Genomic DNA, 25,057 nt, shown 5'->3' with positions numbered 1-25,057 from the left:
AGATTTATTTATTTATTTATTTGATTGGTGTTTTACGCCGTACTGAAGAATATTTCACTTATACGACGGCGGTCAGCATTATGGTGGGTGGAAACCGGGCAGAGCCCGGGGCAAACCCACGACCATCCACAGGTTGCTGGCAGACCTTCCCACTTATGGCCGGAGAGGAAGCCAGCATGAGCTGGACTTGAACTCACAGCGACCGCATTGGTGAGAGACTCCTTGGTCATTACGCTGCGCCAGCGCGCTAACCAACTGAGCCACGGAGGCCCCAAGCAGCACTAGATAAAAGAGGGTTGGAAATCCGTCCTGCGACAAGGAGGCACATTACACGCACTCTATGGATTCCGTTGTCGTCATATGACTGAGAAATTGTTAAGTACGACGTTAAACCCAAGACACTCACTCACTCACTCACTCAAACCTCTCCTCTCATTGGTCAGGCCTGAACGACATCGGTGAAAACAATGCTTAACAAGTGACTGAACCAAGCTCTATGTGACATGCAGCTGATTTTATCTGTCTGGAGTGAAACCTGCATGTGCATTGTGTGCGGCTACCAATTTAGAAATTACATGAACAGCATGGATAGAATCTTAACTGAGGTAAATTACATGTGGTCATCTATCACACTGTTGTGGCTGATCTGGTTTTACCCTGCAACTGTAGCCCTGTGTATTTCTGTGTAGCCCAAGCGCTGTGTTTTAGTCTGAATAATGACTCTGTGTTTCCTGCTATGTAGCACTGATTTGCAACATAATGTAACGATGTGTGATATTTCAGAAAGTGTAGCCTGATTGTTATTTATTTCATTAACAGTAAACCTGGCGATCGCCAGGGTAATGTGTAACCATGAAAACAGAATCTCATTTGGCGTTTCGTTCGAACGACGAGTTTGAATTAGGAAAATAAAGATCGTTTAAGCTTGAAACGGTGTTGCGCTTGAGAGACCATATCCCGCTGCTTGATTTCGTCCATTGAAGGCGAGGTATTAACAATCTATCAAAGTCAATTATTCATGACGGGAAGCCTGGAGTCTGACATAGAGAGTGAAGGGTAATGAATCGTATGGAAGAATTTCATTGAAACTGACTACAGCAGTCGTATATGAAGTCAAGTACCCTCTACACAGGTGTTTTGTCCGTCTGGTTTGCAACTGATTGTAATATGGGGTTCCTCTGAAGAGTTGTTTCCATGGCGGCACGGAATACTACGACTGAAGTGGCCATCGATAAAGGTTCTAATTAAACGTGATGGAAACTTGTAGATATCCATCTTGATGGGAGATATCGAGTCCTACTTCACCAGAGACGTTCATCCTGGCTTGCGGATCCACTCACAAAAAAGTATTCTCGTTAAAATATGGATCTATAAGGCTGTCAATCGTCGCCGCGACATCTAGTGGCATAAGGGGTGTGTGAGGTCAAGTGGAGATAACTGTAAATTATTTAATGGTGTGTTTTTGTTCTCCAAGTGTAAATCGATGAATAATTACGTTTCTGGTATTACCAATTTAACGCCACCCTTGCGGAAAATGTTGGAAATTAACAAGAGCGAATATCGACGTCCCGAAATGGATTTTAAACGTTTTTTTTCTTGTGTTCAATCAAATCAATTCCGCGAAGAAATGGTTGTGCAGGATGGAATTTTGACCCAGGTTTTGTCCAGTAAGCGCACAGCCCATATATTATCGACGTTGTCTTTGCTTTGCCGAGATGAGATATAATTTGATGGCAGTAAAAAGTATATTTCTCTTGGAATTTTCGGTTAATATAAATTTTTTCTGCCCATTTGAGGAACCAGGAAGCCCTTGGTGGGATTCTGCCGCAGCGAACATTTTCAGGGTTAGCAACTTTAACACTGTGATGGCAGTTTGCCCTGGGAAACATAGTCTCTGGAATTAAACAAGTTATCCAGTGGCTGGTGAGAATATCACACCACGTGTGAATCCAGATTGGCTAACGCAATGTCACGTGGTCACTGTAGCGAATTCTATAACACTGGCTGTGAACGATAGATACCTTAGCATTTGAGTATATTAGCAAACATTCGTATACTAATCGCCAACCTTAGCGACCGTTACATGTTAATAATCACCGATCCAATTTCAAAACCAACGTTCAATATGAACTACCAAAGAAATAAGAGAGTATATCAAGTAAAAATAAGGACGTAATCTACTGTTTTCAACGATGCCGAAAACACGACAAGGCTGTCTTTGCATGTTACTTTAACCAGTGTTAAAAAAAACTTTACCCTGTTAGTTAATATTGAGTTGTTGTTAATTAGATATATACTTAAGCCCGTTGCGATTTTATTGCAACTGTTTATATATTCATCGTGATAATTGTATTCCCCATGGTAACGCCCAGTGGCAACGACTCCTCTAAAACCGATGGCTGACTTGGACCAGAGTCACGAGATGCACCGTCACTTATTTCATCCACTTATGTCGTAAAACAATCAGTTTGGTTTTAATTTATACGACGGCTGTGAGGTTTATGGAGTAGATATAAGCAGAATACCCTCAGTAAACCGCCACCTCTAGCAAGCACCTTTTTACCCTCTGGAACGAGAGAGAATACATGTTATGAGTAATACAAAAAAAAAACACGGCGGATAGATGTTTTCCATCGTTGCAATACTTGCAGTGTTAGTAGAGCAAGTGAAAAAAAAACCATGTGATGATAATGCCCCTAAAGAAAAACAAAAATACAAAATCCATTAAATCTAAGTTCGTTAAAACTCAAAAGATATCACCAGAAATGTCATATTACACATATATTAGGGTGCTACAAATACCTTTGAAACCTTTCTTAATGCAAGTACTGACTTTTTAAATAATTTGTTACAGGCGGCCAATAATGGTTCCGCAGCTGGGACTCACAAAACTATGCCAAGGTAGTAACGGATGCAGATAGCGAGAGGTGGAATCAAACTGGCAATAATTTGATGGCTGAAGTGTATTTTTGACTTCTCGGCCTTTAACTCGAATAACAAAACTTGATTTCTAGAACTTTCATACCAAAAGTGGGTTATTTAAAAGTTATTCACAACAGGAAATTGATCGAATGTTCGAAATGAGGACGAGTGCACGATTGAAAAAATAAATGACCACAATTTTAAGACACATTATAGAAACATTTCCGCTATATCTTTGCAATCTATTAAAAACATTGACCAATTTCCAAGCTTGTCATTTTGTCTTTCTTCTGAACATCAACTACTTTCCTGTTCGTTTAAAGTTTTACTTTATTTGCAATATTACTTCCATTATATAACACCAATCTCTTTTTTTCAAAAGACCGTTCCAAGTACAGATATATGTACAGAACGCCAAACTCATTAATCACAGTTTTACTTCCACCTGGAAGAGTAGTAGATATTTGAACATACAGGGTTTCCAAAGCACAAATTGAAACAGTACCAAGATAGTAAATCTGTTCGGACCAATTACTGGGCCTGACTCGGTGATTGCATTCGGGATTTCCATTCTCCCAGTGAATTGTTTCTCATCCTTGATGTTTCTCGGGCAGAGAGTATTATATAGATTTTTGTAAAATCAATCTTTTCATCTCAAAGTAAGACACATTTGTTATGAAATTAGTTATGTGATAGCACACAATTGACGATTCACAACGAAGTATTTTCATACAAAATAATCAGCAGGACAATCGAATATTTTTTTTTCTTTGCGTACAACTGAAGAACATCAAAACTAATGTACAGCAGCAATAATTACGTGAGAATTATTTTATCTGCCGTTGGGCTTTGTTCAATCGAATAGAGAAAAATTGCAAATATTTCATTTCTCTTTGCCATCATCCGGATAAAAATAATTGCCATGGCACTGTCGTGATATTAACCCTTCCTGCGTAACTATGGTGGCTTATAGCGTTAGGGCAAGCTTTCCACAGCGATCCACGGGTCAACGAGCTGTGGGACACGGCCTCACGTCGGACATAATTGTTTTCACTTGATGCTATTTGCATACAGAGTAAGCCTAACAAAGCACTTTAATAGTGTAAAGGTTTACACTTCAGTATAACCCGGCAATATAAGCGGCGTCTGTGTGGTGATTACAAGACTCATTTGCATACGGAAGGCAATAAAGAAAGGCTTTTGCGAAGTGAAATACGCAATACAGTTTAATTTAGCACCTGGAAGTCAGGAAAAGCGCCAGAGAACTTGTTGGTGCATTAGCGCGTTTATATGACAAACACGGCCTTACTGTGAAAATCATTTGCACATCTGCTCTTCTCAGCATTTGATTTTTTGGTTTAAACTGAACCTAAATGATAAACAGCCTCATTGTTAGGCTGCACTACAGCATGAGCCTTACAAGGTGTCGAGCAGCATATACTTCGCTGCTTTGATCATGATATATTTTTCACACACTTGCCGATAACATTTTTTCTCTCCTCTCCTTTAACCATGTCCACACTCTTTTGATTTTATAAGGAAATTTTTTCTAAAAATAAAGTATTGTTGTACTTGTAAAATGACCTTAAAATTTAAACATGTGAGGGCAATGTTAATGTGCTTGGAAAAACCGATATGCGAAGCTGCGTGGAACGAAATTCATCTCAATCCTGAAAGATGGACGAGAGTAGTCAAACGACAGCCATTTCATGAATCCAGAAAATACTGCAAAAGTGTCAATGACCTGTGATAACAGGCGCCGGGGTACTAAATATATTGGCCAATGTATTATACAGCCATAACAACGCGTAGGGCCTATTGCGTAGAGTCGGAGTTGACATGAGCGTTAGGTTTCAATATACTAGTGATTTGTTCTTGTAAAATATTAACAGATCGACGAATTGTCGTGCTTTTCATACACAATCCCGGTAAAAATGCGGTGTATTTATTGACAAGGCTAACAGTGGATTATATTCACTGGGATTTGTTGCAAATGTTTAGTTGGTCAAATATTTGCGATGTCTTCCTCTGACTCCTGTCTTTATCTTTATTCGTACTGATAACAGCAACAATGAGCAATCAGACTGTTGTCATTTCTTTTCAAAACCATATACAAACAGGCATTGGGAGACTCGTTTTATTCTGAAACTGAAAGTTATCAGAGTACAAAACATGGTGATGATTGTGTTACATTTTTCAGTAATGTTGTATGTTCATTAAGTGTATGTTGCACTTTTGGCCAGAAAAGAAATACATAAATATACAGCCTATAATTTGCCTCAAAACGCCAATCAATCAAAGGTATCCATCCAGTCGAATGCCTAACCCTATAGTACCAAATTAGTTTAATCTAGAGTGAAAAACATCCTTTGTTTTGAACTTTTTGACTCATATTTAATAAATCTGATTGGGCCTGCGTTACCGAATGGTTAGCGTGCTGCCGCGGAATAAAGACCAGAAATCAGCAAGTTTTCAAGTCCATGCAGTTCACGTTGGCTTAGCATCGCAAAAAGGTATCGGGACTCGTGAGTAACGAGCACGTCATATATGTTTGAATGCAGCTGAAATGCGCCAACACATGTCTGGAAACATCATCTGTATGCAACGAGAGAATGAACTAATCAAAGAATTTCCACAAAATCCATAATTGTAGTCAATAGTGTCTTCTGGAGTTCGCCCTCAATGACGACAAAGTGACATATTAAAATAAAAGTACGTCGAGGCATGTGAAATGTTGAAATATTTGCATCTAGGCGTTGAAATAGACATGGATATTTCAAGTCAACAATAACTAAACAACGTTTCTCCGGCCGTAAGTGGGAAGGTCTACTAGTAACCAACGGATGGTCGTGGGTTTTCCCCTGGCTCTGCCCGGTTTCCTCCCACCATGATGTAGCTGCAGTCGTATAATTGAAATATTCTTGAGTACGGCTTAAACCACCAACCAAATAAATAAGTAAATCTAAACAACGTTCAACATAAACCATTTAAGGACTACAAAAGTACAAAAATTAAGAATTTGCAACGATTTCATGAAAAGAGGGGTATTCAATTCAGGTGACTACCCCTCGCAATCGTTGTGCATATTTCTAGTTAGTAGATGCCATGATGGTATCTATAGCGTTACGGACGCAAACACTTTTTGATATTTGATCCCTGGGCTTTTTGACATACTTGGACACCTATATTCGGAGGGTTGAAATATTTCAATTTTACTGGTAACCATTCCTGCCTTAATAGAGTACACCTGATGTCGGCGATACCGACGTTGAATTTGTGATAGTCATATAAAACGCATTCGTAATACACAAAAGGCTGAGAATAATTCCGTTTTTGCCTTTGCCCAAATTCAAAATTCTGGCATTATATATACTTTATTGTTCTTATAAATTTTCTCATAAAATTTGACACCTCTGAGGGCAGCTGTGGGCGGTGTTAACACTGTGGACCCAAAAATATACGACGGTATGTCTTGTTTTAGGGTATGTTTAAATCAATCTAAAATCAATACTCTTGTGTCCATCCCCCAGTTTCACTTCATTCAACTGCTTAAACACACAAGAAAGGTTGTCTCGTATGACAAGACGTTACATATTAGCCACAGCAGGAACAGATTACCAACGGGCAATTACGCTGGATAAATTCATGTAAAACGAAAGAAACGCTGAAAGCCAAAGATGCGTTTGTCAAATAACGTGCAACGTCCACAATAAAACGCAGGTTTCGAGATACTAGTTTAAAAAAAACGGAGTGACGTCCCTTTGCGATACGGTTCCGCCTGTCTAATCTACCTTTAACCTGGAGTGGTATATACATGCAGAATACAGAGAACCAGTTACACAGGATTAGACTAGTCTCTCATTGTGCCCTCGTGAATGCAATGAAAAATGCATATGGGGTGCCAGCTCTATTTTTAAGGGAAATGAACGCAAATCGCAGAGGTGCAATGTAAAGAAGAAACAATTTGAAAACTGTGAATGTATATATGAAAACATTTATTATCTTAATGCAACGTTCACAGTCTACTCGTTTTCATCGATCCAGAAAACAGATACACTTGAAATCACTCGTACATTTCCAGCCGATATATATCGTATTATACAAATCTGAGCAACTGCCGAATAAGAGGCGTAAAAGACACACTATACAATGGTACAGTACCTAGATGTATCACCTCGCCATTTAGGCTGTGAGATGCACCGATATCACCTCTCACACAGTGAAATCTGTATCTGCCACCAGCCAGCAGACGGTATACACTGTACACTGAATCCGGTGTACATTTTTAAGACGCCACCAGCGGCGTCTTAAACACAAAGAACAGAAACATTCATGGTCAACAATATAATGCAACAACATGTTGTAACAATGAATTATAAACAGACCTGATGAGATACATTTGTACGAACGAACATTCAGACTGAATCGTATAGACAGCAGTTCGTGGTTGGACATTACTGACTTTACTGTGAATATCAACACATTCACAAATGCTGGTTGAGAGTGGTGCTGATGTCGTATTCGATGTCGCATTTCCACATGCCATTGTCACGATTGTGACATCAGTCGTGAGATGGCAATAGTGAACACATTTTTTTAAAAGACGCTATATACGTGGCTACGATGGACGCTGGTTAGGCTATGAAGAGTTGATGGGTTTTTTTTTGTCCAAGTCCCTTGGGGCTAAACTGGAAACATTCGGTTGATGTAAATACGTAGTGTGGGGATAAGCATCAAGTCTGCTCCAGCATAAGATTTAACACGACGCCTGTCATTTACAGAAGCAGACTGAGACTCCGTTAAACAATGCTGCGCACGCAAAATGCTAACGCACACCGACAAGAGATTTGTACAGCTCATAAAAAACAAAACACATTTGTAATGTGTATTGCGTTGTTTTGTATTACAACATAGCGATTAATCATGTACGTAAATTATTAGAAAAGAAAATACAACAAAAGACAGTTTAATTGGAGTTTTCAAAAATATGTCGAATGGTTACCCAAAAGCGATTACGGCGTAGTGCAAAAAAGACTGTTTAACATGAATTCTCGAGACGTTTTAGAAGGGAAACAATTTAAGTTAGCTTACTGGAAAATTGTACTGCCAAATCTCACAGTCATACTTAATGCCAGCATCAAACACACAATCGTGGGCACGCAATGACGAACGGTGTCGGTAACATATTGCACGTTGTCTTTATCACAAGAGCCTGGCAACAAAATTTAGCTGTGTCAATTGCACTTGAGATCATCCAAAGAAAAATGGATATTGACTCTTCCGGGGACCCATGGCACAATATGTAGTAGATAATTTCACTTTTGTCTATCAGAAGCGTTGTTTTCTGGTTAATACACATCTGACATTTTACAAGACATGTGAACATAAATAGTACCTTCATTTCACACAACAAAAACACCCCTGCATACTCAGTTCAGCACAAAAAAAACACACCTTTTTGATATACTGCTTCACCATCAGCAAAACGTGACAAAGGATACCCCAGTGACAGTATGGACATCCTTTACATTCCAACTGACCTCTGTCAATCACATACAGCCGAAGAAAGGTCACATAGGGAATATACGTCCAGAAAAAGGTCACCAACGTCGTATGCCTTACCTAAACTGTGCTGTTATAATCGGCATAGCTCTCGTTATGTAAATTCCTTTGAAATATTCGCCACGGAAAGATGTGCTGTTTGTGCTAGCAGGTGAATTCTGTATCCATAACCAGAAGTTTGTCACCCAAGGCTGTTGATTTAGGCCGTGCCAGCGTAAAGTGCTAATTCTGTTGTGGGTGATGACAATATTTTAAAGCTGATTAATTACTTAAAGCACTGAATAACTTTCACATTTTGCTACCACATTACGAATTTAGCTCTCTGGCGTTTAATGCGGCGTCATTCACACGATAATTAACACATTATGTACACCACGGCAACACAGCCCATCGTTCAAACACATCTATTATCACGTGATCCTTTTTTTAATACATCAATTCTCAAAAACCTCTAACATAACTGAAAGCACATAAATCTGGAAAGAAAACGTATGGTTTCCAAAATATTTCAACATATACCAGTATTCAAACATCTGACCCATACGTTGTCGAGATCACGGTATACGATCAACCAATTCAAAGTAAACTTTTCGCTCTCCCAAAGTATGGCGGATGTGACAATGGATGGCAGTGACATAACGATGAGTTTCTTTGGATGTTAACGTCTTGAGTTATATAAGCAAATATTTATAGAAGTGAAAAGAAAAAAATAGCTATAGGTGTAAAACTAATTTACGCTTAAGCCCTACAAATAATTGGGTTGTCCCCCTTTGGCATTGCAATAAGTAACAGTCATATCTATATCGAACGAAGTATAAAATTAGGATCACTGACAAATATAATCCCATTATTTCGTTTATTTTTTTATGTTTGTCGAAATTGTGGAGAAAACTGGAACTGTATCCTGGCATAATTAAAATGAAAAGTGTATATATCAATGTACATAATATTTACTTATTAATTTTAAAAACAAAAACAAAATAAAATCATGTTTAAGGTAGATAGCTATGCTGCAAAACATTTGCTAATTTGATTAAATACACAAGCAGTTAAAGGGTAGACACCGATGAATCAAAATATAGGTTCTTCCTGGTAACATGCATTCCAAGTCACTGCATGTCAGCTAACAGTCAGTTCCCACTCTGATTAGGTACAGAAAAGAAAGAAAACTTTCTGAAGGCTGAAGTGTAATAAAGTATATCTCACCTCCCGAAAACAACGAAGACCTCCGAAAAATACCGAAGATCTCCGAAAAACATCAACCACTGAAGCAAATGTTTACTTTTGTTTACACAAGCCTACTTACACAGGGACTTCGATTTACACTTTACCCTAATGTTATTATTGTTACTGAAGTGAAGAAATTTTCTTCACCAGACACTCCAGTTAACATGTGAACGCCGGAGTATAAGTCGTCCTGATCTGGGCATAGTATGGCTGAAAATGTAAGAAACATATCTGGTCTTTTACACGTTGGACTAGAGACCACAACGAAGTTCCAAATTATCATGAACACAACAAATGCTTCCAATCTCTTTAAAAAGACACTTCCAGAACATGGTAAATATCAATGACCTTTCTGTATGAAACATTACAGGCTTGGGGAAGTTTTCAAACACGGTGCAGGTGAAAAATTAATTACATGTTATCCTGCTTCCAACGTCGCTCCGCAAAGAATATGAAGAGTAAGACATCCATTCCGAACAACTCACAGGAGCAAAGCACGGGACACAGAGCAGCCAGAAACCGTAAAGTAGAAAACAAATATTTTAAAGCATTTTAGATTGATCTTCCATGCCACAGAAGGATATGTTTCATGATCACTACATAAATAACATTGTCATATTTATACAGGATGTCAGTGATGTTCGTGACATCGTATGTTACACAAGAGAAGTTACTAATGAAAGGTGTTACACTACTATACGGCCGTGGTGGAGTTGTATGCCGGCGGTACACCGTCCCTAAAAGTGGCATGAATTTCATGCGCTTTATGCCTATCACTGTCCTTTTGTACTATCTGTGGAGTGGAGCTGCCGTTTTGGGCTTTAGTCCCGCGTCCGGGCGACTGTCTTTGCATAGAGTTGGACGACGCTGTGTAGGAAAACGCACCCGCTGGGGGTTGCGGAGTTCGTACGGGCACGGCCTGTCGCGGCGCACTCGGCCGATCCTCCATCACTTTGTTCACGGGGGGAGCTTGCGGAGTCGGCGTGGGTAATAAACTTACTGACTCTGGTCCCATATTTTTTGCCACTTCGCGTTCGATTTTCCTCGTGAGACGAATGTCGTCCGGATCTTCGCGTTGCTTGCGGATCTTTTTGATCCTCTCGCGCTGGTAATAGATTCCGGCAAAAATGAGGATGTTGAGGAAGAGCAGCGAGCAGCCGACGGCGATAGTGATACTGAGCGGTACAGAGCTGCTGTTCATTGTTATCCCCGCGGGTGCAGAACTGTTCGAGTGGCCGTGGTTTGAGGAACCTTCCAATGGGTAAGGTGTCAGGTTCTCCGCTTGAATCGTAAACGCGTCGTCCTCTGTCGGCCCTAACCACCCCTGGGATGACATCTCCGCGTAGTCTTTGGTGTGCTCTCCTTTGGAGGGTGGAGTGGGAGGAGCCGTTGGTGGCGGTGGGGGAAACACGTCCTTGAACTTTGTCAGCAGCCTTGTGGGGTCATCAAACGTGGACATATTCTCTGGCTGATCTAGTAGATGATGTTCGGGGTCCTGCCCGTCAGGTTGATGGAGTTTGGGGATAAGATCAAGCCAAAGAGCCAGCTGACGACCCCTGTAATGATGACCCACTTTTGGTCTCTTCCCTGAAATAATACACAAAACACGATGAAATCAGTGAAGACGTAATTAAATATTATTCACGGACCACGTGTTTGAAATTTGAAATGGATATCATGCTTTGAAATATCGACTGTCTTCCCTTCATTGCACCGGATTGAATGTTTCTGCCTCACATTTCATTAGCTTTTTTACTAATAATATATATTTTCTTACGCATTTCTTTGGAGACTGATTGATTAGGTTTTGGGAATATGTCTTCAGATTATCGGCTTGAAACGCCCCATAATATTTTACCAATGTCGCTCTTGACGCTTGCATTTATTACTGACTATTTATTACTGATCTGGGACGTCCTATATGAGTGACGGCTAGTGCACGAAGGTCTGTTTAGGTGCCTAGATTTAGAAATATTCTATGGTTAGATATTTTCTCGCCTTAGTAAGTTCAGAAATTCACAATCTATTTAGTGCATGGCATGCACGCTCACATTTCTCATAGACTATGATAAATCAATAAAATACAGCAACATCATATATCACTGACAGGCTGTACAAGTCCCTCTCATGGGTTAGACATGCCAAACTAGCAGATACATTATTTCACTTGTCAGTCCAAGAAAAAAGCGCCACAACAAATTAGGCAATTATTGACGTATAGATTAAGGACATGGCAGTAATCCGTTTGTTAGACGGCGACCTCCCTACAGCGGGTTAGGGTACTCAACCAACGTCGGTTTGATTAGAATTCGAATTGACATGGGGCGATGCTGCAACTGTTAGAGTCAATTAATCGATTACGGGATTATCTATCAAAACAGATGGAAACATCACTGAACATGATAGTAATTACAGAGGTGATGCTTCGAAATAATTGTCAATAGGGCCCTCCTGGGGGCAAGAGTTTATTAGGTTCGATATATCTAACAAGCTTTTTGACTTTCAACCACATCCTTAAACACGCTGCCACAGGGTGTGTAAAAAAAATCGGGTTTTATTGAGCACCGTAGATTTATTAAAGGCAAAGAGCTCTAAAAATCGAAGTAAGCATCACTTAACAAACCACTTAAAACTATGCGTAAATGTACTTAAACTCGATTCTCAAAAATAAATGAAAGGTGTTCAAACAGTTGGAATTCTAAGGTGGGCTTTATGGACCATACCTTTAGAGGTTGGAACTGTAACGTGGCCGGAAGTTTTACAAACTCTAATCACCCCCATTGAATGTTGGAATAACCCCTTTTACCCATGCGTAAAAGATTACTGAAATAATGTTCTCAAAAAATACTTTCTACTGGTGAACTTCAGGAAAAAAGCTTATGTGATGTCCGAGTTCAGTAGATACTGTAAGTACAACTCGTAAAACCCACAGCAGAATTTAAATATCTGAATGCCTCTTAACTCTTTAAAACAATCTAAAAAAACAAATGAAAGTATTTTTACCCATAGTTTTCAGTTGTCTATCTGATGAACCTAACTTCATATTTTAACTTTCCTTTATTATAATTCCAGACCATCAACGATTTTACGCTTCTGTGTTTAGAAAGTCTAATTAATCCTTCGCATATTGCATATGCCAACTCCTACTTACCGACGGAGAGATACTCCTGTTTGACAGGGTCATATGTTGGCCAGTCAATATCCACAAACCTATTTTTGACTCTTCCGGCATGCTCAGATGTTTGAGCGTTGGGTAAATTCGGATTCCTAAAATAACAAAAAACAGCGTTATTTAAGACATACGTGTATGTTACCGCATGATGACTGGGTTTCTCTGACGTCACTATTAATCAGTATATTTAAAATGATGGGCCGTAAGTGGGAAGGTTTGTCAACAACCTGCGGATGGCCGAGGGTTTTCACCGGGCTCTGCCCGGTTTCCTCCCACCATAATGCTGGTGGCCGTCGTATAGGTGAAATATTCTTGAGTATGGCGTAAAACACCAATCAAATAAATAAATAAATGAAATGATGGGGATGTTCCACTTCGTCTAGTTATTTCTCGAACACACGAATATCTACGAACAAAGAATAACGTTAGGCTATTCACGCATAAAGTGAAGGCAATTTACATCATACGCGTCTGAATCTGGTTAGGGTGTATTTCAAAATTTGTTTTCAAATTCCTCAGTGAGTTTACATACAGTTTGGCTGATTAAATTCCCCAGTATGAACAATTCGGAATAACCTGACGAAGGATTTTATTTGATTGGTCTTTTAACGCCGTACTCAAGAATATTTGACTTATGCGATGGCGGCCGGCATTATGGTGGAAGGAAACCGGGCAGAGTCTGGGGGAAACCCACGACCATCCGCAGGTTACTGTCAAACCTTTCCACATACGCAAGTTCCAAAATGTTTACATAATTAAAGAGTGAGTGCTTGGGGTTTAACCTCGTTCTTAAGGATACTGAATGTTCATAGTCGTGGTCCACAATTATACAGTATCCATTACTTTAATTAATTATTTAGAGGCGTTTGTACATAGTTATCTTAGTTTTTAGTTATCATAGTTCGGTACAGTTACAGACACAGTCCAAACAGTCGATGTATCACGACAACGGGCAGTAAAATGAGACCTATTACTTTTTGTTAATATTAAATATGAAGGAAGATTTGTGAAAAGTATTGAGCGCATTGAGAGTAAATAACGAAATGGTGTTAATATATGCTGTCAGTGTAGCTAAATATCGCCAGTCTTACGAGCATTAGGTAATGTTTTCTGACTGACTGACCGCATCTATAACCCGGCTTGGCTCAAAGCAAATATTTTAGATGTCCATGTAGATGTGTAAATGTTTATTTCGCCCAAATGTCATATACTCGAAAATACATATACATAATAAACGTACGCTTCAATTCAATAAGGCACTGTCTCTTTAACAGGAAGAAAAATAAACTCGCTGGAGATCCACAAGCTAGCCGTTGCCTTGACATTTAACGTGAGTAGGTGCGTGTTAAGTGAACACACAGCTTGCCGAATATGCTGATGTAAATGAGCCCTACTGAGAAGAGCCATCAGTAAATATATGGTATGTTTGAGTTTGTGATTTGCTGAATCGTCAACGCGATGAGTTCCCAGCCAACGAACTCGATATGGGGCCCATGTATATTATTATTATTTGTTGAGTACATGTAAGATTGATTTAATGGGTGTGGGGTCTATGTGTTTTTATTTAAATTTTGTAATATATATGTATTTAATTTCATAAGCTCTGTATTCGTAAGCACGTATAACACGAAAACTAAACAAAAAAACGCAAAGACTACAACAAATGTTCCCGTCTTACCCAGTTTTTGCAAAATTTGTCCAGTATCTCATGATTGCTTCACTGAGCATGCGCTCAGTTTTGGAGTACTCGTTGGGAAATGGCGACACCCCATCGACGAGTGGCGCCCCAAAGACATAAGGCAGTTCGTCACCAAACACCCCTCCGGCCCAGCGAGGATAGAGGGCAGCCTGAGATGAGTATCCAAAGTTATAGAGGTAGGTGTCTGACACTTTGGCGTGGTAATTACCGACTTTCATCATGGGGGCAACGAACTGTCCGTCTCCAAGGAGCTCGAGAATACCGTCTCTTCTCGCGTGATCATCAACATGGCGGTCCCAGTCGGTGTAATGGTGATCGAGAATTTCGTATATTTTTTGCCTGTGGTATCGGAATGTATTATGTACGTATGTCCTCAGAATTTGAGTCTTCCTTTCCTCAGATATACCGTTTTCTATTTCCGATTGTTTCAAGTAGCCATAAGCCTCGTGTTTGGTGCCACCGAACATCAGCTGGGCCGTTTTGAAGATGGACACGGGGTTTTTGTGTAAATCCTCAACAGAGTGTGGAAGCACGCTGCTCTGAGGACTTATGGAAGGCGCGAAGCACGAGTAGTACTTTGGCGCCATTGGAGCAGCGTTGACCAAATCCACGTAGCTCTTGTTCCTGAAACAGCCCAACAAAGCGATGGGATCGTCCACAAACTGAGAGCAGTTGACCTTTGCAGCCAATCGTTGAGTGCACTCTACGGGGTCCATGGCGACGGCCCAGGAGCTGAGAGCCGACCCACTCTGCAGAATGGCTCTCTGGAATAAGGGGCCGTCTGAGAAAAACAACCACAAAGTAACGTTTAAAACGATTGTAAACAAAGTGCTCTGCTTAGAACTGTAGACATGCTTTGAGATGGATTTATATTGAGATGGTTATTTTCCATTTTCGCCAAAACTTTCTTTCAGCATATTTTTGCCAAGATCTCCGAAGAAATCAATAAGTAACGTAAAGCTATCATAAAAATAAAACATCTGAGAAAGAGGTCCCCCACATTTGCATACTGACAGCGGTATGTCTACACATTTTTGGCTGTCCAACACCACTTTTCAACCAGAGGAACGACCCACTGCGTCCATGTTGTTATGGTCCGTGTTATTATGGAAAATACGAGAGCCTAATAACACGAGTATCTGCCCCACACACTTTTATCTTCCACGCGTTGATTGCAGACAGGATTATCCTCCTGTTCTCTTTCGTGTTTTCTGTTTTATAATAAATCGAGTTCTTCATTTAAGAATATCACATTGGGAGGGGGATTGAAGAAAATAGTGTCCACAATGTAGTTTTATCACATACATATAAATTTTGTCTTTTAATTAAAGAATACATAATAGGCAGACAAGATTTTAAATCATGCAGTTTTGGGTAGGGGTTGGTGATGACACGATATTACCCTATAAGAGAATACCCTATAATAAATATGAAATAAAGTAGAGGAGTTTACCAGCATAAAGTCCCATTAACCCGAAGGTAAAAAAAATGTCACCAAGTATTATATCTTAATCTGGGTTAGAAGATTCTCCGCTCACACCTTCTTAAAATTTAGAGTACATGGATCCTGATTTATTTATTTTTGGATCTATTTACTAATTTCACACGACTAAAAATCTAATCTAATGTTAACACAGATTTTCACTTTTACTGGTTTATAGATACAATAAACAGGACGGGGCCCGAAGGAAACCTCCGCCATTCATAGCATATCTCAGAAAATTCCCGACATAAAGACGCAGTGCATCATGCGGGAGCTGGACTGCAAGCAGACAGCCCCATTGGTCAAAGCCCGATTAGATGTGGCGAGAGCGACGCTTTGGATCAATGAGCCAGGGAAAGTCCCACACATAGAGTTTACGTGTACTGGTTAGTACTGATTAGTGTCAATTTGAACAATACAGTCAGACAGCAAGTATTCTTTGGACGTAGCAACGAACAACATGGGTTATTCTAACAGACGACAAAAATGTTAATGGTACGAATAGAGGACGAACACATAGGGGCCGTATAAATTTATCGTCTGAACATACCTTATGTGAACTATTGACAAAATAATGAGACGGAACATTATTCAGTAGAAAGACTATCTGATATAATCTTGAATGATACACACTGCAATAACAATAAATTATAATGGGCGGAGGAAAAGATTGCAACAGATATCCCAGCCGTGATAAACGACAATAATCGTTTATAACATTTTAATATATTTAACTGAGCTATTAACCGCAATTTTTTGTATCAAAAATCAGATGTCTCCCAATGCCTTGTTGAAGTTATCAATTTATGTAGTCTTTGATTTTCAGTATTATTTTTCGAATCTCGGGCACAATTAAGATGGGTGCAATAGAGGGTTTCACAAGGGAAATGGAATCATGTGGGACCCAGGTTTATAGGGGTAAACGCTGGTGCTTCAAGAGATAGAGCAACGATATGGTGAATTCACTCCGAAGCTAACGGTTTAGCAAAATTCATCCAGGCGGAAACGCAAGTGGTTGAGATTTATATGGTTTGACATTTTTTCAGAAAGAGAGCTACTTTCTCTTGTTCATAATAATGATTTTGAATATTTAATTACTTAAGCATGACGTCAGGTAATACTTCGAAACACTTATGACGTCATATTTATCTGTTACTTTTCACACAAGCAAATTTTCCGGCCTCGGACTGGTGATTTTTGCCAAGCTGTTAACTGATCATTGTGCAAAGGATGGTGTGGGGGTGATAAAGGGGTAAAAGCTGAGTTGTGCCGCCAGCTAGGTTTGTGTGTAGGGGGAGGGGATTATCTTTGGATCAGTGTGCATTTGGTGCAGGTTACAGGATCAACCAAGGGGGAGACAATAGTATACCCAGTCCTTACGTTGTTTCCTGTATTCTGTGAAGTTGGAGAAAATAAAACAAAAAAAGAACACATATATTATTTCGCAAGCCTCGATCCTTTGTGGTCAGCGATGTCTTCGTAGCTGGGCGACAAGCTGTACGCTGTCGATTATTCTCCTGTAATTTTCTAATAATCACGTTCAAGACTACAATATCTCTGTTTAAGGATTATTTCGTCTAAAGATTAAACAGAAAAAAATGAATACAACCTAAATACTGACGCTTAAGCGTGCAATAGTTTTGACTTGTTGGCACCAGCAAGATTGTAACTTGACTAAAGTAGATAAGGATTTGCTAGAATAGATGTATGTTATATATACAGGTGATTCTGTCTCTGGTGACAGTGACAGACTGTGCTGATATATATTGGTTGAATATCGGTTTCCTTCGTGCGATTTCTGAGTGTCGTGATTGTAAAAATTGACAGCATTATAGTATATCCAAAGACTTATCAGACTGGAAGGTGTCCACACGTTAAGAGAAACACATCCAGCAGTTTTGGGAAAGTTTACCTTGTTACTTGGTTCCTGGACAGATATAAGCTAAGAAAAGCCATCCGAAAATGTGAGATTTGTACAGTAAACAAAGGTTTATTAGGTCAGTTATGAATTGTGCATGAATTTATGTTTTTTTAATATGTAGTGTTCAAACAGGTCATGAAAACAGACATATAGTTATTTTGAGGTTGCAGTTTTGAGTCGTCCATGTTAAAACACGAATGGTAAAACCTCGGTGACGTCATGGACTGGGGATTAAGTCTAAAGTACATGTTACAAAATAATAAGGAATGTTTGCTATACGATAAGGCTAAGAAAAATGAACTGAAATGGAATCCAACTTTTACTCAAACTTCCCAAAAATGAGCATGACTCTTACCATAGACTGCGTGGACATTACTTTAACTAAACATGAACGATGACAATGTATGGACAAAAACCGAACGTCATGATTATTTTAGTATACTGAGACTTTCTCGGACTTTTGTTTAACGTTACCTTTGGTGACTGGCGATACCAGAAGAATATTCACCAGGGCTGCCCCATACCCGTGCCCGAAGAGAGTAACTCTGTTGGGGTCACCCCCAAAACTCTGTATGTTCTCTCTCAGCCAGTGCATTGCAGCCATCTGATCCAAGATGGCGTAGTTTCCCGACGTGTCTCCCTCGCCAGTGCTCATGAAACCTGTAACCAAGCCCATCAGGTTGACACCTTGATTAATTTCACACATATCAGCGATTTATTTCTGGACGCTGCAAAAGTATTATTAATATTTCGTTATTATTATTTCTGAACAATGTAAAATACTGTTGGGTATTTCGTTTCAGTACGGGGATCCCTCCACGGTACTTTTCTGAAAGCCAAGTAAAACAGCACCCTTATTAACTTTACATATATAAACCCTTTATTTCTAAACGCTTAAAACTTGAAAAAATAAAAATTGAAATTTTTAGGTGCAGGGGCCTCCGTGGCTCAGTTGGTTAGCGCGCTAGCGCAGCGTAATGACCAAGGAGTCTCTCACCAATGCGGTCGCTGTGAGTTCAAGTCCAGCTCATGCTGGCTTCCTCTCCGGCCGTACGCGGGATGGTCTTCCAGCAACCTGCGGATGGTCGTGGGTTTCCCTCAAGCTCTGCCCGGTTTCCTCCCACCATAATGCTGGCCGCCGTCGTATAAGTGAAATATTCTCGAGTACGGCGTAAAACACCAATCAAATAAATAAATAAATTTTAGGTGCATCTCCCTCCCCTTCACTCATGAAACACGTATGACATCCCAGAAATAAAAAGGCATCACAATTATTTATACACAAATAACCACCTTATTTCTGAACAACCAACAGAGTAAACTCCTAAGTTCGCACACACATAAACGCTTTATGTACACTGTGACAAATAACATAACTTCATAATCTGAAAATAATTTCACTCTGTAATATGATGAGAGAAATTAACCGATAGGATTAACCGCAATTATAGAAAATAAAAGCAATATTATTGGTATTAGATAAGTAATATGAAAAAGCGGTAGGTCTTTAGGAATTCTGAAACCATTTACACTCAAACCGTTACAGTATGTGCAGAAGTGTAAATTTGTTTAAGTTTTGGATTTTTATGCCAGTGTAAGGAGTAGATATACAATTTGAAGCATATTGTTGAAGAAATTCATTCCTGTGGATAGTTTAACAACAACAACAAAAAAACAGTTCAAGACGAAAAATATGGATTACTTTCGCCTAGTGGTGACGCGGCATATTTAATAATTATGTAATTGACACAGACTACAAAGGAGCAGCATTAAAGGTGCTGTTTTATTGTAAGTTAGGAATTATTTCCAGTCAATAAATAGGATCTCCGTCGTATAAATTCAGGCCGTCTCGTCTAAGAGGCTTAACGTAGGCAGTTTATACTACATGGTTGTCATGAATTTCTCGTGATGCCTGCCTAGACGTCTACACGAATGATTTCATCATAACTAAAACGCGCCACAGCCTGATTTGACAATTTATTGATATTTATCCTGACACATCGAGTATAAGAAAGAAAACGGCATAGAAAAAGTTGACATTTAACGCTTTCGTTAGAAACTCAGCAATTGTTAAGCCATGCGTTAGTCAATAGTCCAAGATGTAGGTGTGTGTTAGAGCCTATCTCGCTTGCTACAGTACAAAGTAATAAAGGCGATGCCTAACAGCTCTGTCTGGTGAATTATTTGTATAAGAGCAGGAAAGACTTGTCTCTATGCAATCACTACACATAGCACTTGTCTGCTCCGTAATGCAAACTTTTCTACGCAACATGCCAATTATCCAGTTTTAGATCTAAATATGGATCACTGCGCCCAACTGCCGAGACAAATGGCAATGTGTTTGTTCGGGAGCCTGATCAAGGATTATTGTCTCTGTGTATGTGAAGGTTTCCGAATGCGGATCTCAACGAATAATCAGTCTAGATTAGACTCAACTCCATCCGAACAGCACAACTCTGTCATTATCGCCTTCACATCAAACTGTACGGGCTTATCTTTCAAACCGCTCTTCCTTATGAATACAACATTATAGATTTTTCTTTCCAGCAACGGTTAACTCTGTCATTTTTTTAGTCCTTTTTTCCCTGTTACCCATTTTTCCTCGTCTGACAATTGTAACGAATGTTTTCACTGGCATTGTTGCATGCGTCAACTTTTTCTCCTGTTTTCTTGTTCAGCTTCAATTACTCGGGGGACAAACATCACCGGTGGAAAATGGTGCGTCAAACATAGACTTTTTTTGGACACGTCGGAAATTCAAATACAAAATTGTCAATTGCAAAATCTGTAAAGTCTAATCTGCATTGTAAACAAACGGAGAAAGAAAAGTGCGAAGTCAAGGGAAGTAACTCGTGAAGAACAATGCTCGCACAAGTTTAAGGCATAATAAAAAGAAACCAAATTTAGCGCTTTCAATTGTGAATGTTACGAATTTACATCCGGTAAAAACTTGCTCGGTTAACTCTTTTCGTATTTATGGATCATTAGAAAGTCTTTCTACTTTGCGCCTGCGTCCAGAGCTTGTCGAGGCTTGAAAACTTGAGACCCGGAAATTCCGTGACGGATAATATTTACAGAGATCTCTCTAAAAGTGTGCTTGCTGTAAAGCCAACGCACAATCGACTCGGCAATAAACACTCATTTCGCGTGTTTGCCTCGTACCAGGCCGTGGAGTGTTTGAGAAACCGAATGGCAATCTTGTTATCTCCCCTGACTCACGGTGAATAAGTCTGTACTAAAGGAATGTCTGTTTGGTACATAATGTTAAACTGGATAACAGTAAAATATATACCTGGACGCTGCACCCGAAGCTATTATCCTGGAATTATGTAAAGTTTAATTTTGACAACTGTGTTATGTACATGTACTTTAGTTCTTTCAAAAATCAATGAATAGATTTGTATTAAATGCATGAAAAAATACAGCATACACCTCTGTTACACTTCAAAATCGGTTATATCAGACATTACTGGCCATATTGCATTGTGTTAGTATGGTTGTATGTTAAATGTGATGACAACACAGCGTTTTGAATAATTCTGCATCTGTGGTGTCTAATAAATTCCAGTTCATATCGTTGCATATTTTTTAACCTAATTCTGCTTGAGCCATGGTACATTTACATAAACTGTTAGAATAAAACCTTGAGTAAGGTAAATTGACAAAAGGCCATCCTTCACCGGTTACGTATGACCATTTGCCAGCTATCGCACTGTCGTCGCCGTTCGGGTTTTACTCTTTATGCTGTTTGTCTTTAGTTATATTGTATTCCTGTATAAACCATAGCATTCCCGACGCCATGTTCTTTTGAACTGTTTTAATGTGAATGTAAGTTAAATGTGATGATACACCAGCATATTGGGTAATTCTAGACTGGTGACGTCTGACGGTACTCGGGGAAACAATAAAAGTGATATATGCTATTCTCAGGCGCACAGATTTCGTCTGACAATTGGCCCTGTCGTTCATATAGAGTAACTGATTTACTGATGTTAAACGTCATACATAAAAATATTTCGCTGACATGGTCAACCTTATACACAAAACTGACGCAGGAGACACAAGAGACACAGTGTTTCGCCCACACAGCAAGGCCAACGTGAATGCCATATTCATGGAAATGATTGATTCTATGGAACTTTTAGAGATTAGTTATTGTAAAAGATTTACAGCATAGAGAGAAAAACCAAAGCAGTCACAACAGTGTAATAGCTGGCGAAAGGTCACATATATTAGCGGTTAAATGCGCCCTATTAGCAATTTATCTTTTCGAGCCTTCTATTCTAACTGTTCGTACAAATGCATAAATACATGTATTTGTAACTTTTACACCTAGCACAATGGCTTAGGCAAAACAAATGCAATATATTAGACGCCACTGGTCTAGAATAACTGAAAATGCTGGAGATCTTGTCACAGTTGATATCCAAATATTAGGATAATACAAATGGACCTGGTTTCTTGGATGCCTACATGTAGTCTACCAGCAGAATTCCGGTTTACGCAGGAATAAAATATAAAATTCTACAGCATAGACAGTAAAACTGAAACAGTGACGACAACATGTTAGTTGACAAATGATCACAAATGACAAATGAGTTTATTGGTGAAGTACGGCCTCTTGTCAATATGCCTCAGAGTTTTATTCCAACTGTTCTTGTAAGGTCGTAGAAGATGCTCTGAGACCGTTATAAGTCTTGCTTACATTCACCAATGCCACGAAAGCAATCGAGGTAGAAGAATACCCAAGGTAACATGTTCAAGATTGAGACTGTGGTTTAGAAATCATCCGTTTCGGCGTTTGTCTAAATTTGCAATGTAAGGGCTTATAAGATAACTTATAGAGGTGTTCCGAGTTCTGCATGGTTAGGACAGATTGTACGTGGGATAAAAAAAGACGGTGGTAATTTATGCCTGTGCTATATCATTACAGACTTTAAACAATCCCTCAGTTGGTTAGTGCGCTAGCGCAGCGTGATGACCCAAGAGTCTCTCACCAATGCGGTCGCTGTGAGTTCAAGTCCAGCTCATGCTGGCTTCCTCTCCGGCCGTACGTTGGAATATCTGTCAGCAACCTGCCAATGGTCGTGGGTTTCCCCCGGGTTTCCACCCACCATAATGCTGGCCGCCGTCGTATAAGTGAAATATTCTTGAGTACGGCGTAAAACACCAATCAAATAAATCAATTAAACAATCCGGGGATTTAGGTCAGTTCTAGTTTTCGACTTGAAACTTTCTTCATGTCCGTGTTATATTTCAGATGTTGCAATGACTTGAAATAAAATGCATGAAAATCACCAGATTGATTGAGACTGCTGAGGACGCTATGCTTCCAGACAATCACGTGAGCTTGCCTATCCCGCAGCGAAGAAATTCCCGTCACTTCAAAGAAATGTCTGAATATCGGTAGGCCCTAATTCCGCACCCGTCGATGATGTATTTGGAGAAGTCATACTTATACCTCAGTGCCAATAAACACCGTGGATTCAAAACAGGAACGACTGAAAGCATATGCTTCGTTTTCAAATTTACAGAAGCGATCACGCGATTGGACCATCACCGAACGATATGAGAAAAAATGCTTAACCTTATCTGGTTGGCGACAGGTCACTAAAGGGAGATATCAGTAGATTTGGCATTTGAAAGGCTGACATGATGTATTGCTACCACATAGGTAACACTCAAAAGGATATCATATCTTACATGTGGATAAACCGATTAATCAGCTTGTCTCTCGGAAGAAGGAATTGTATACACATGCGTTACATACCAAATCTTTAGAACCTAAGCTGCTTTATATTCTTGTCAGTCGGAAAGTCTAAGGCGATAAAGAGGGAAATCTTTGTCTTTCGCATCGCTGGAGCAAAACTTTTGGTTTAAGAGAGTGAAAATGTCACAAGTCTTGCGAAACAAATAGGTCTACGTGAGGGAAATAAATCCGGGCAATTCGACTCGCCTCTGATGGCTTTTTTGAACCACTCCAATACAGCCTTCTTCAGATTATGTTCCTCGTCCGCTTTGAAGGCTCAAAAGTGGCTGTCAGTGGTAAAGGAGACGTAACATGGCCATACAATATATCGAATATTGTACAGCCGAGCGTCCGCCAATCCCGATAAGATTCCTTCTTTGTGGACGTCGGAAGCCATGGAAGGCACCCGATAGCAAAAATCAAAGAAGCGGCAATTCGAAGTTTTCGATCGATAGGTTGGTTCAGCGAGCACACCCGCCAATAATGAGCTTAATTATAACCGGACTTCAGGACTGAAACAGTTTGTAGTCGAGGGGAAATCTGCCGGTACGAGAGATGCCTGTCATTGGACAATATTCAATGTAGGCGATTGTGTATTGGGTTGCTGGTATATCCACAATCTGCCCTAACCATCGAAACTCACTGGGACTTTATCCATCGATACAGCCTTACAAACAATACCGAGAACAAGTCTATCTAACAAGATGGTCTGGATAAGACTGTAAGACAGAATCATAGAGTCCGTTCTGAATTAGGGGGATGCGTCCGATGGGATGAGGAAGGGGAGTAAATGGAATCCCTTGATGAGCGGAAAGCAATCATGAGCTTAATTTACCAGCTGGAAAAGTAATGAATAGATGTTTATCATGCGTATGCAATGTACCCATCCATCATATCATAGTGTAATGCAGATTAGTTATCTTATGGATATTAAAATTAGCATGCGCTGTGAATACATAAATATGAGTATCTAACAAATACGTTAAAAATAATTTACTTGAAGGTGTAGTAATAGGAATTCTTCAGCAGTGGGGGACTAATAGAATAAAAATGGATTTATATTGGCATCAGTCACCCTCATCACAATTGTGTACAATTGAGTACAGTCTTTGGCATGGCGTTTCAGCATTTTTTAAATATGAACTAAACACAGGGATCAGCGTGTAACAAATGGACGCTTCCTTAAATAATGAGGGTCGGCATTTTACCTAAATCCGTCACAGAGACGTCGATATACAATTATTAACCTTCCTTATCAGCTGGGGAAAATACCATAAGGTTGACTAATTGAGTGAGAGATTGTGTGAAAAAAAATACCAAAA

General features: G+C 39.6%; 1 protein-coding gene across 1 annotated transcript in view; it reads right to left on the bottom strand.

Moving 5' to 3' along the window:
* Positions 1 to 6,996: 6,996 nt before the first annotated feature.
* Positions 6,997 to 25,057, bottom strand: part of LOC135479086 (neuroligin-4, X-linked-like) — a 105,875-nt gene continuing 87,814 nt past the window's right edge. Inside the window, exons 3-7 of the mRNA XM_064758807.1 lie at positions 18,461 to 18,646; positions 17,446 to 17,460; positions 14,562 to 15,363; positions 12,863 to 12,978; positions 6,997 to 11,298 (exon numbers count right to left, since the gene is read on the bottom strand). Of these exons, the coding sequence (XP_064614877.1) occupies positions 10,406 to 11,298; positions 12,863 to 12,978; positions 14,562 to 15,363; positions 17,446 to 17,460; positions 18,461 to 18,646 (2,012 nt within the window). The 3' untranslated portion in view covers positions 6,997 to 10,405. The remainder of the gene's footprint in view (positions 11,299 to 12,862; positions 12,979 to 14,561; positions 15,364 to 17,445; positions 17,461 to 18,460; positions 18,647 to 25,057) is intronic.

The sequence above is a fragment of the Liolophura sinensis genome, chromosome 12 (genome assembly GCF_032854445.1).
Source record: "Liolophura sinensis isolate JHLJ2023 chromosome 12, CUHK_Ljap_v2, whole genome shotgun sequence".
In the NCBI taxonomy this organism is placed as follows: Eukaryota; Metazoa; Mollusca; class Polyplacophora; order Chitonida; family Chitonidae; genus Liolophura; species Liolophura sinensis.
The sequence above is the reverse complement of the archived record's forward strand: the minus strand, read 5'-3'. Positions and strand labels throughout refer to the sequence as shown.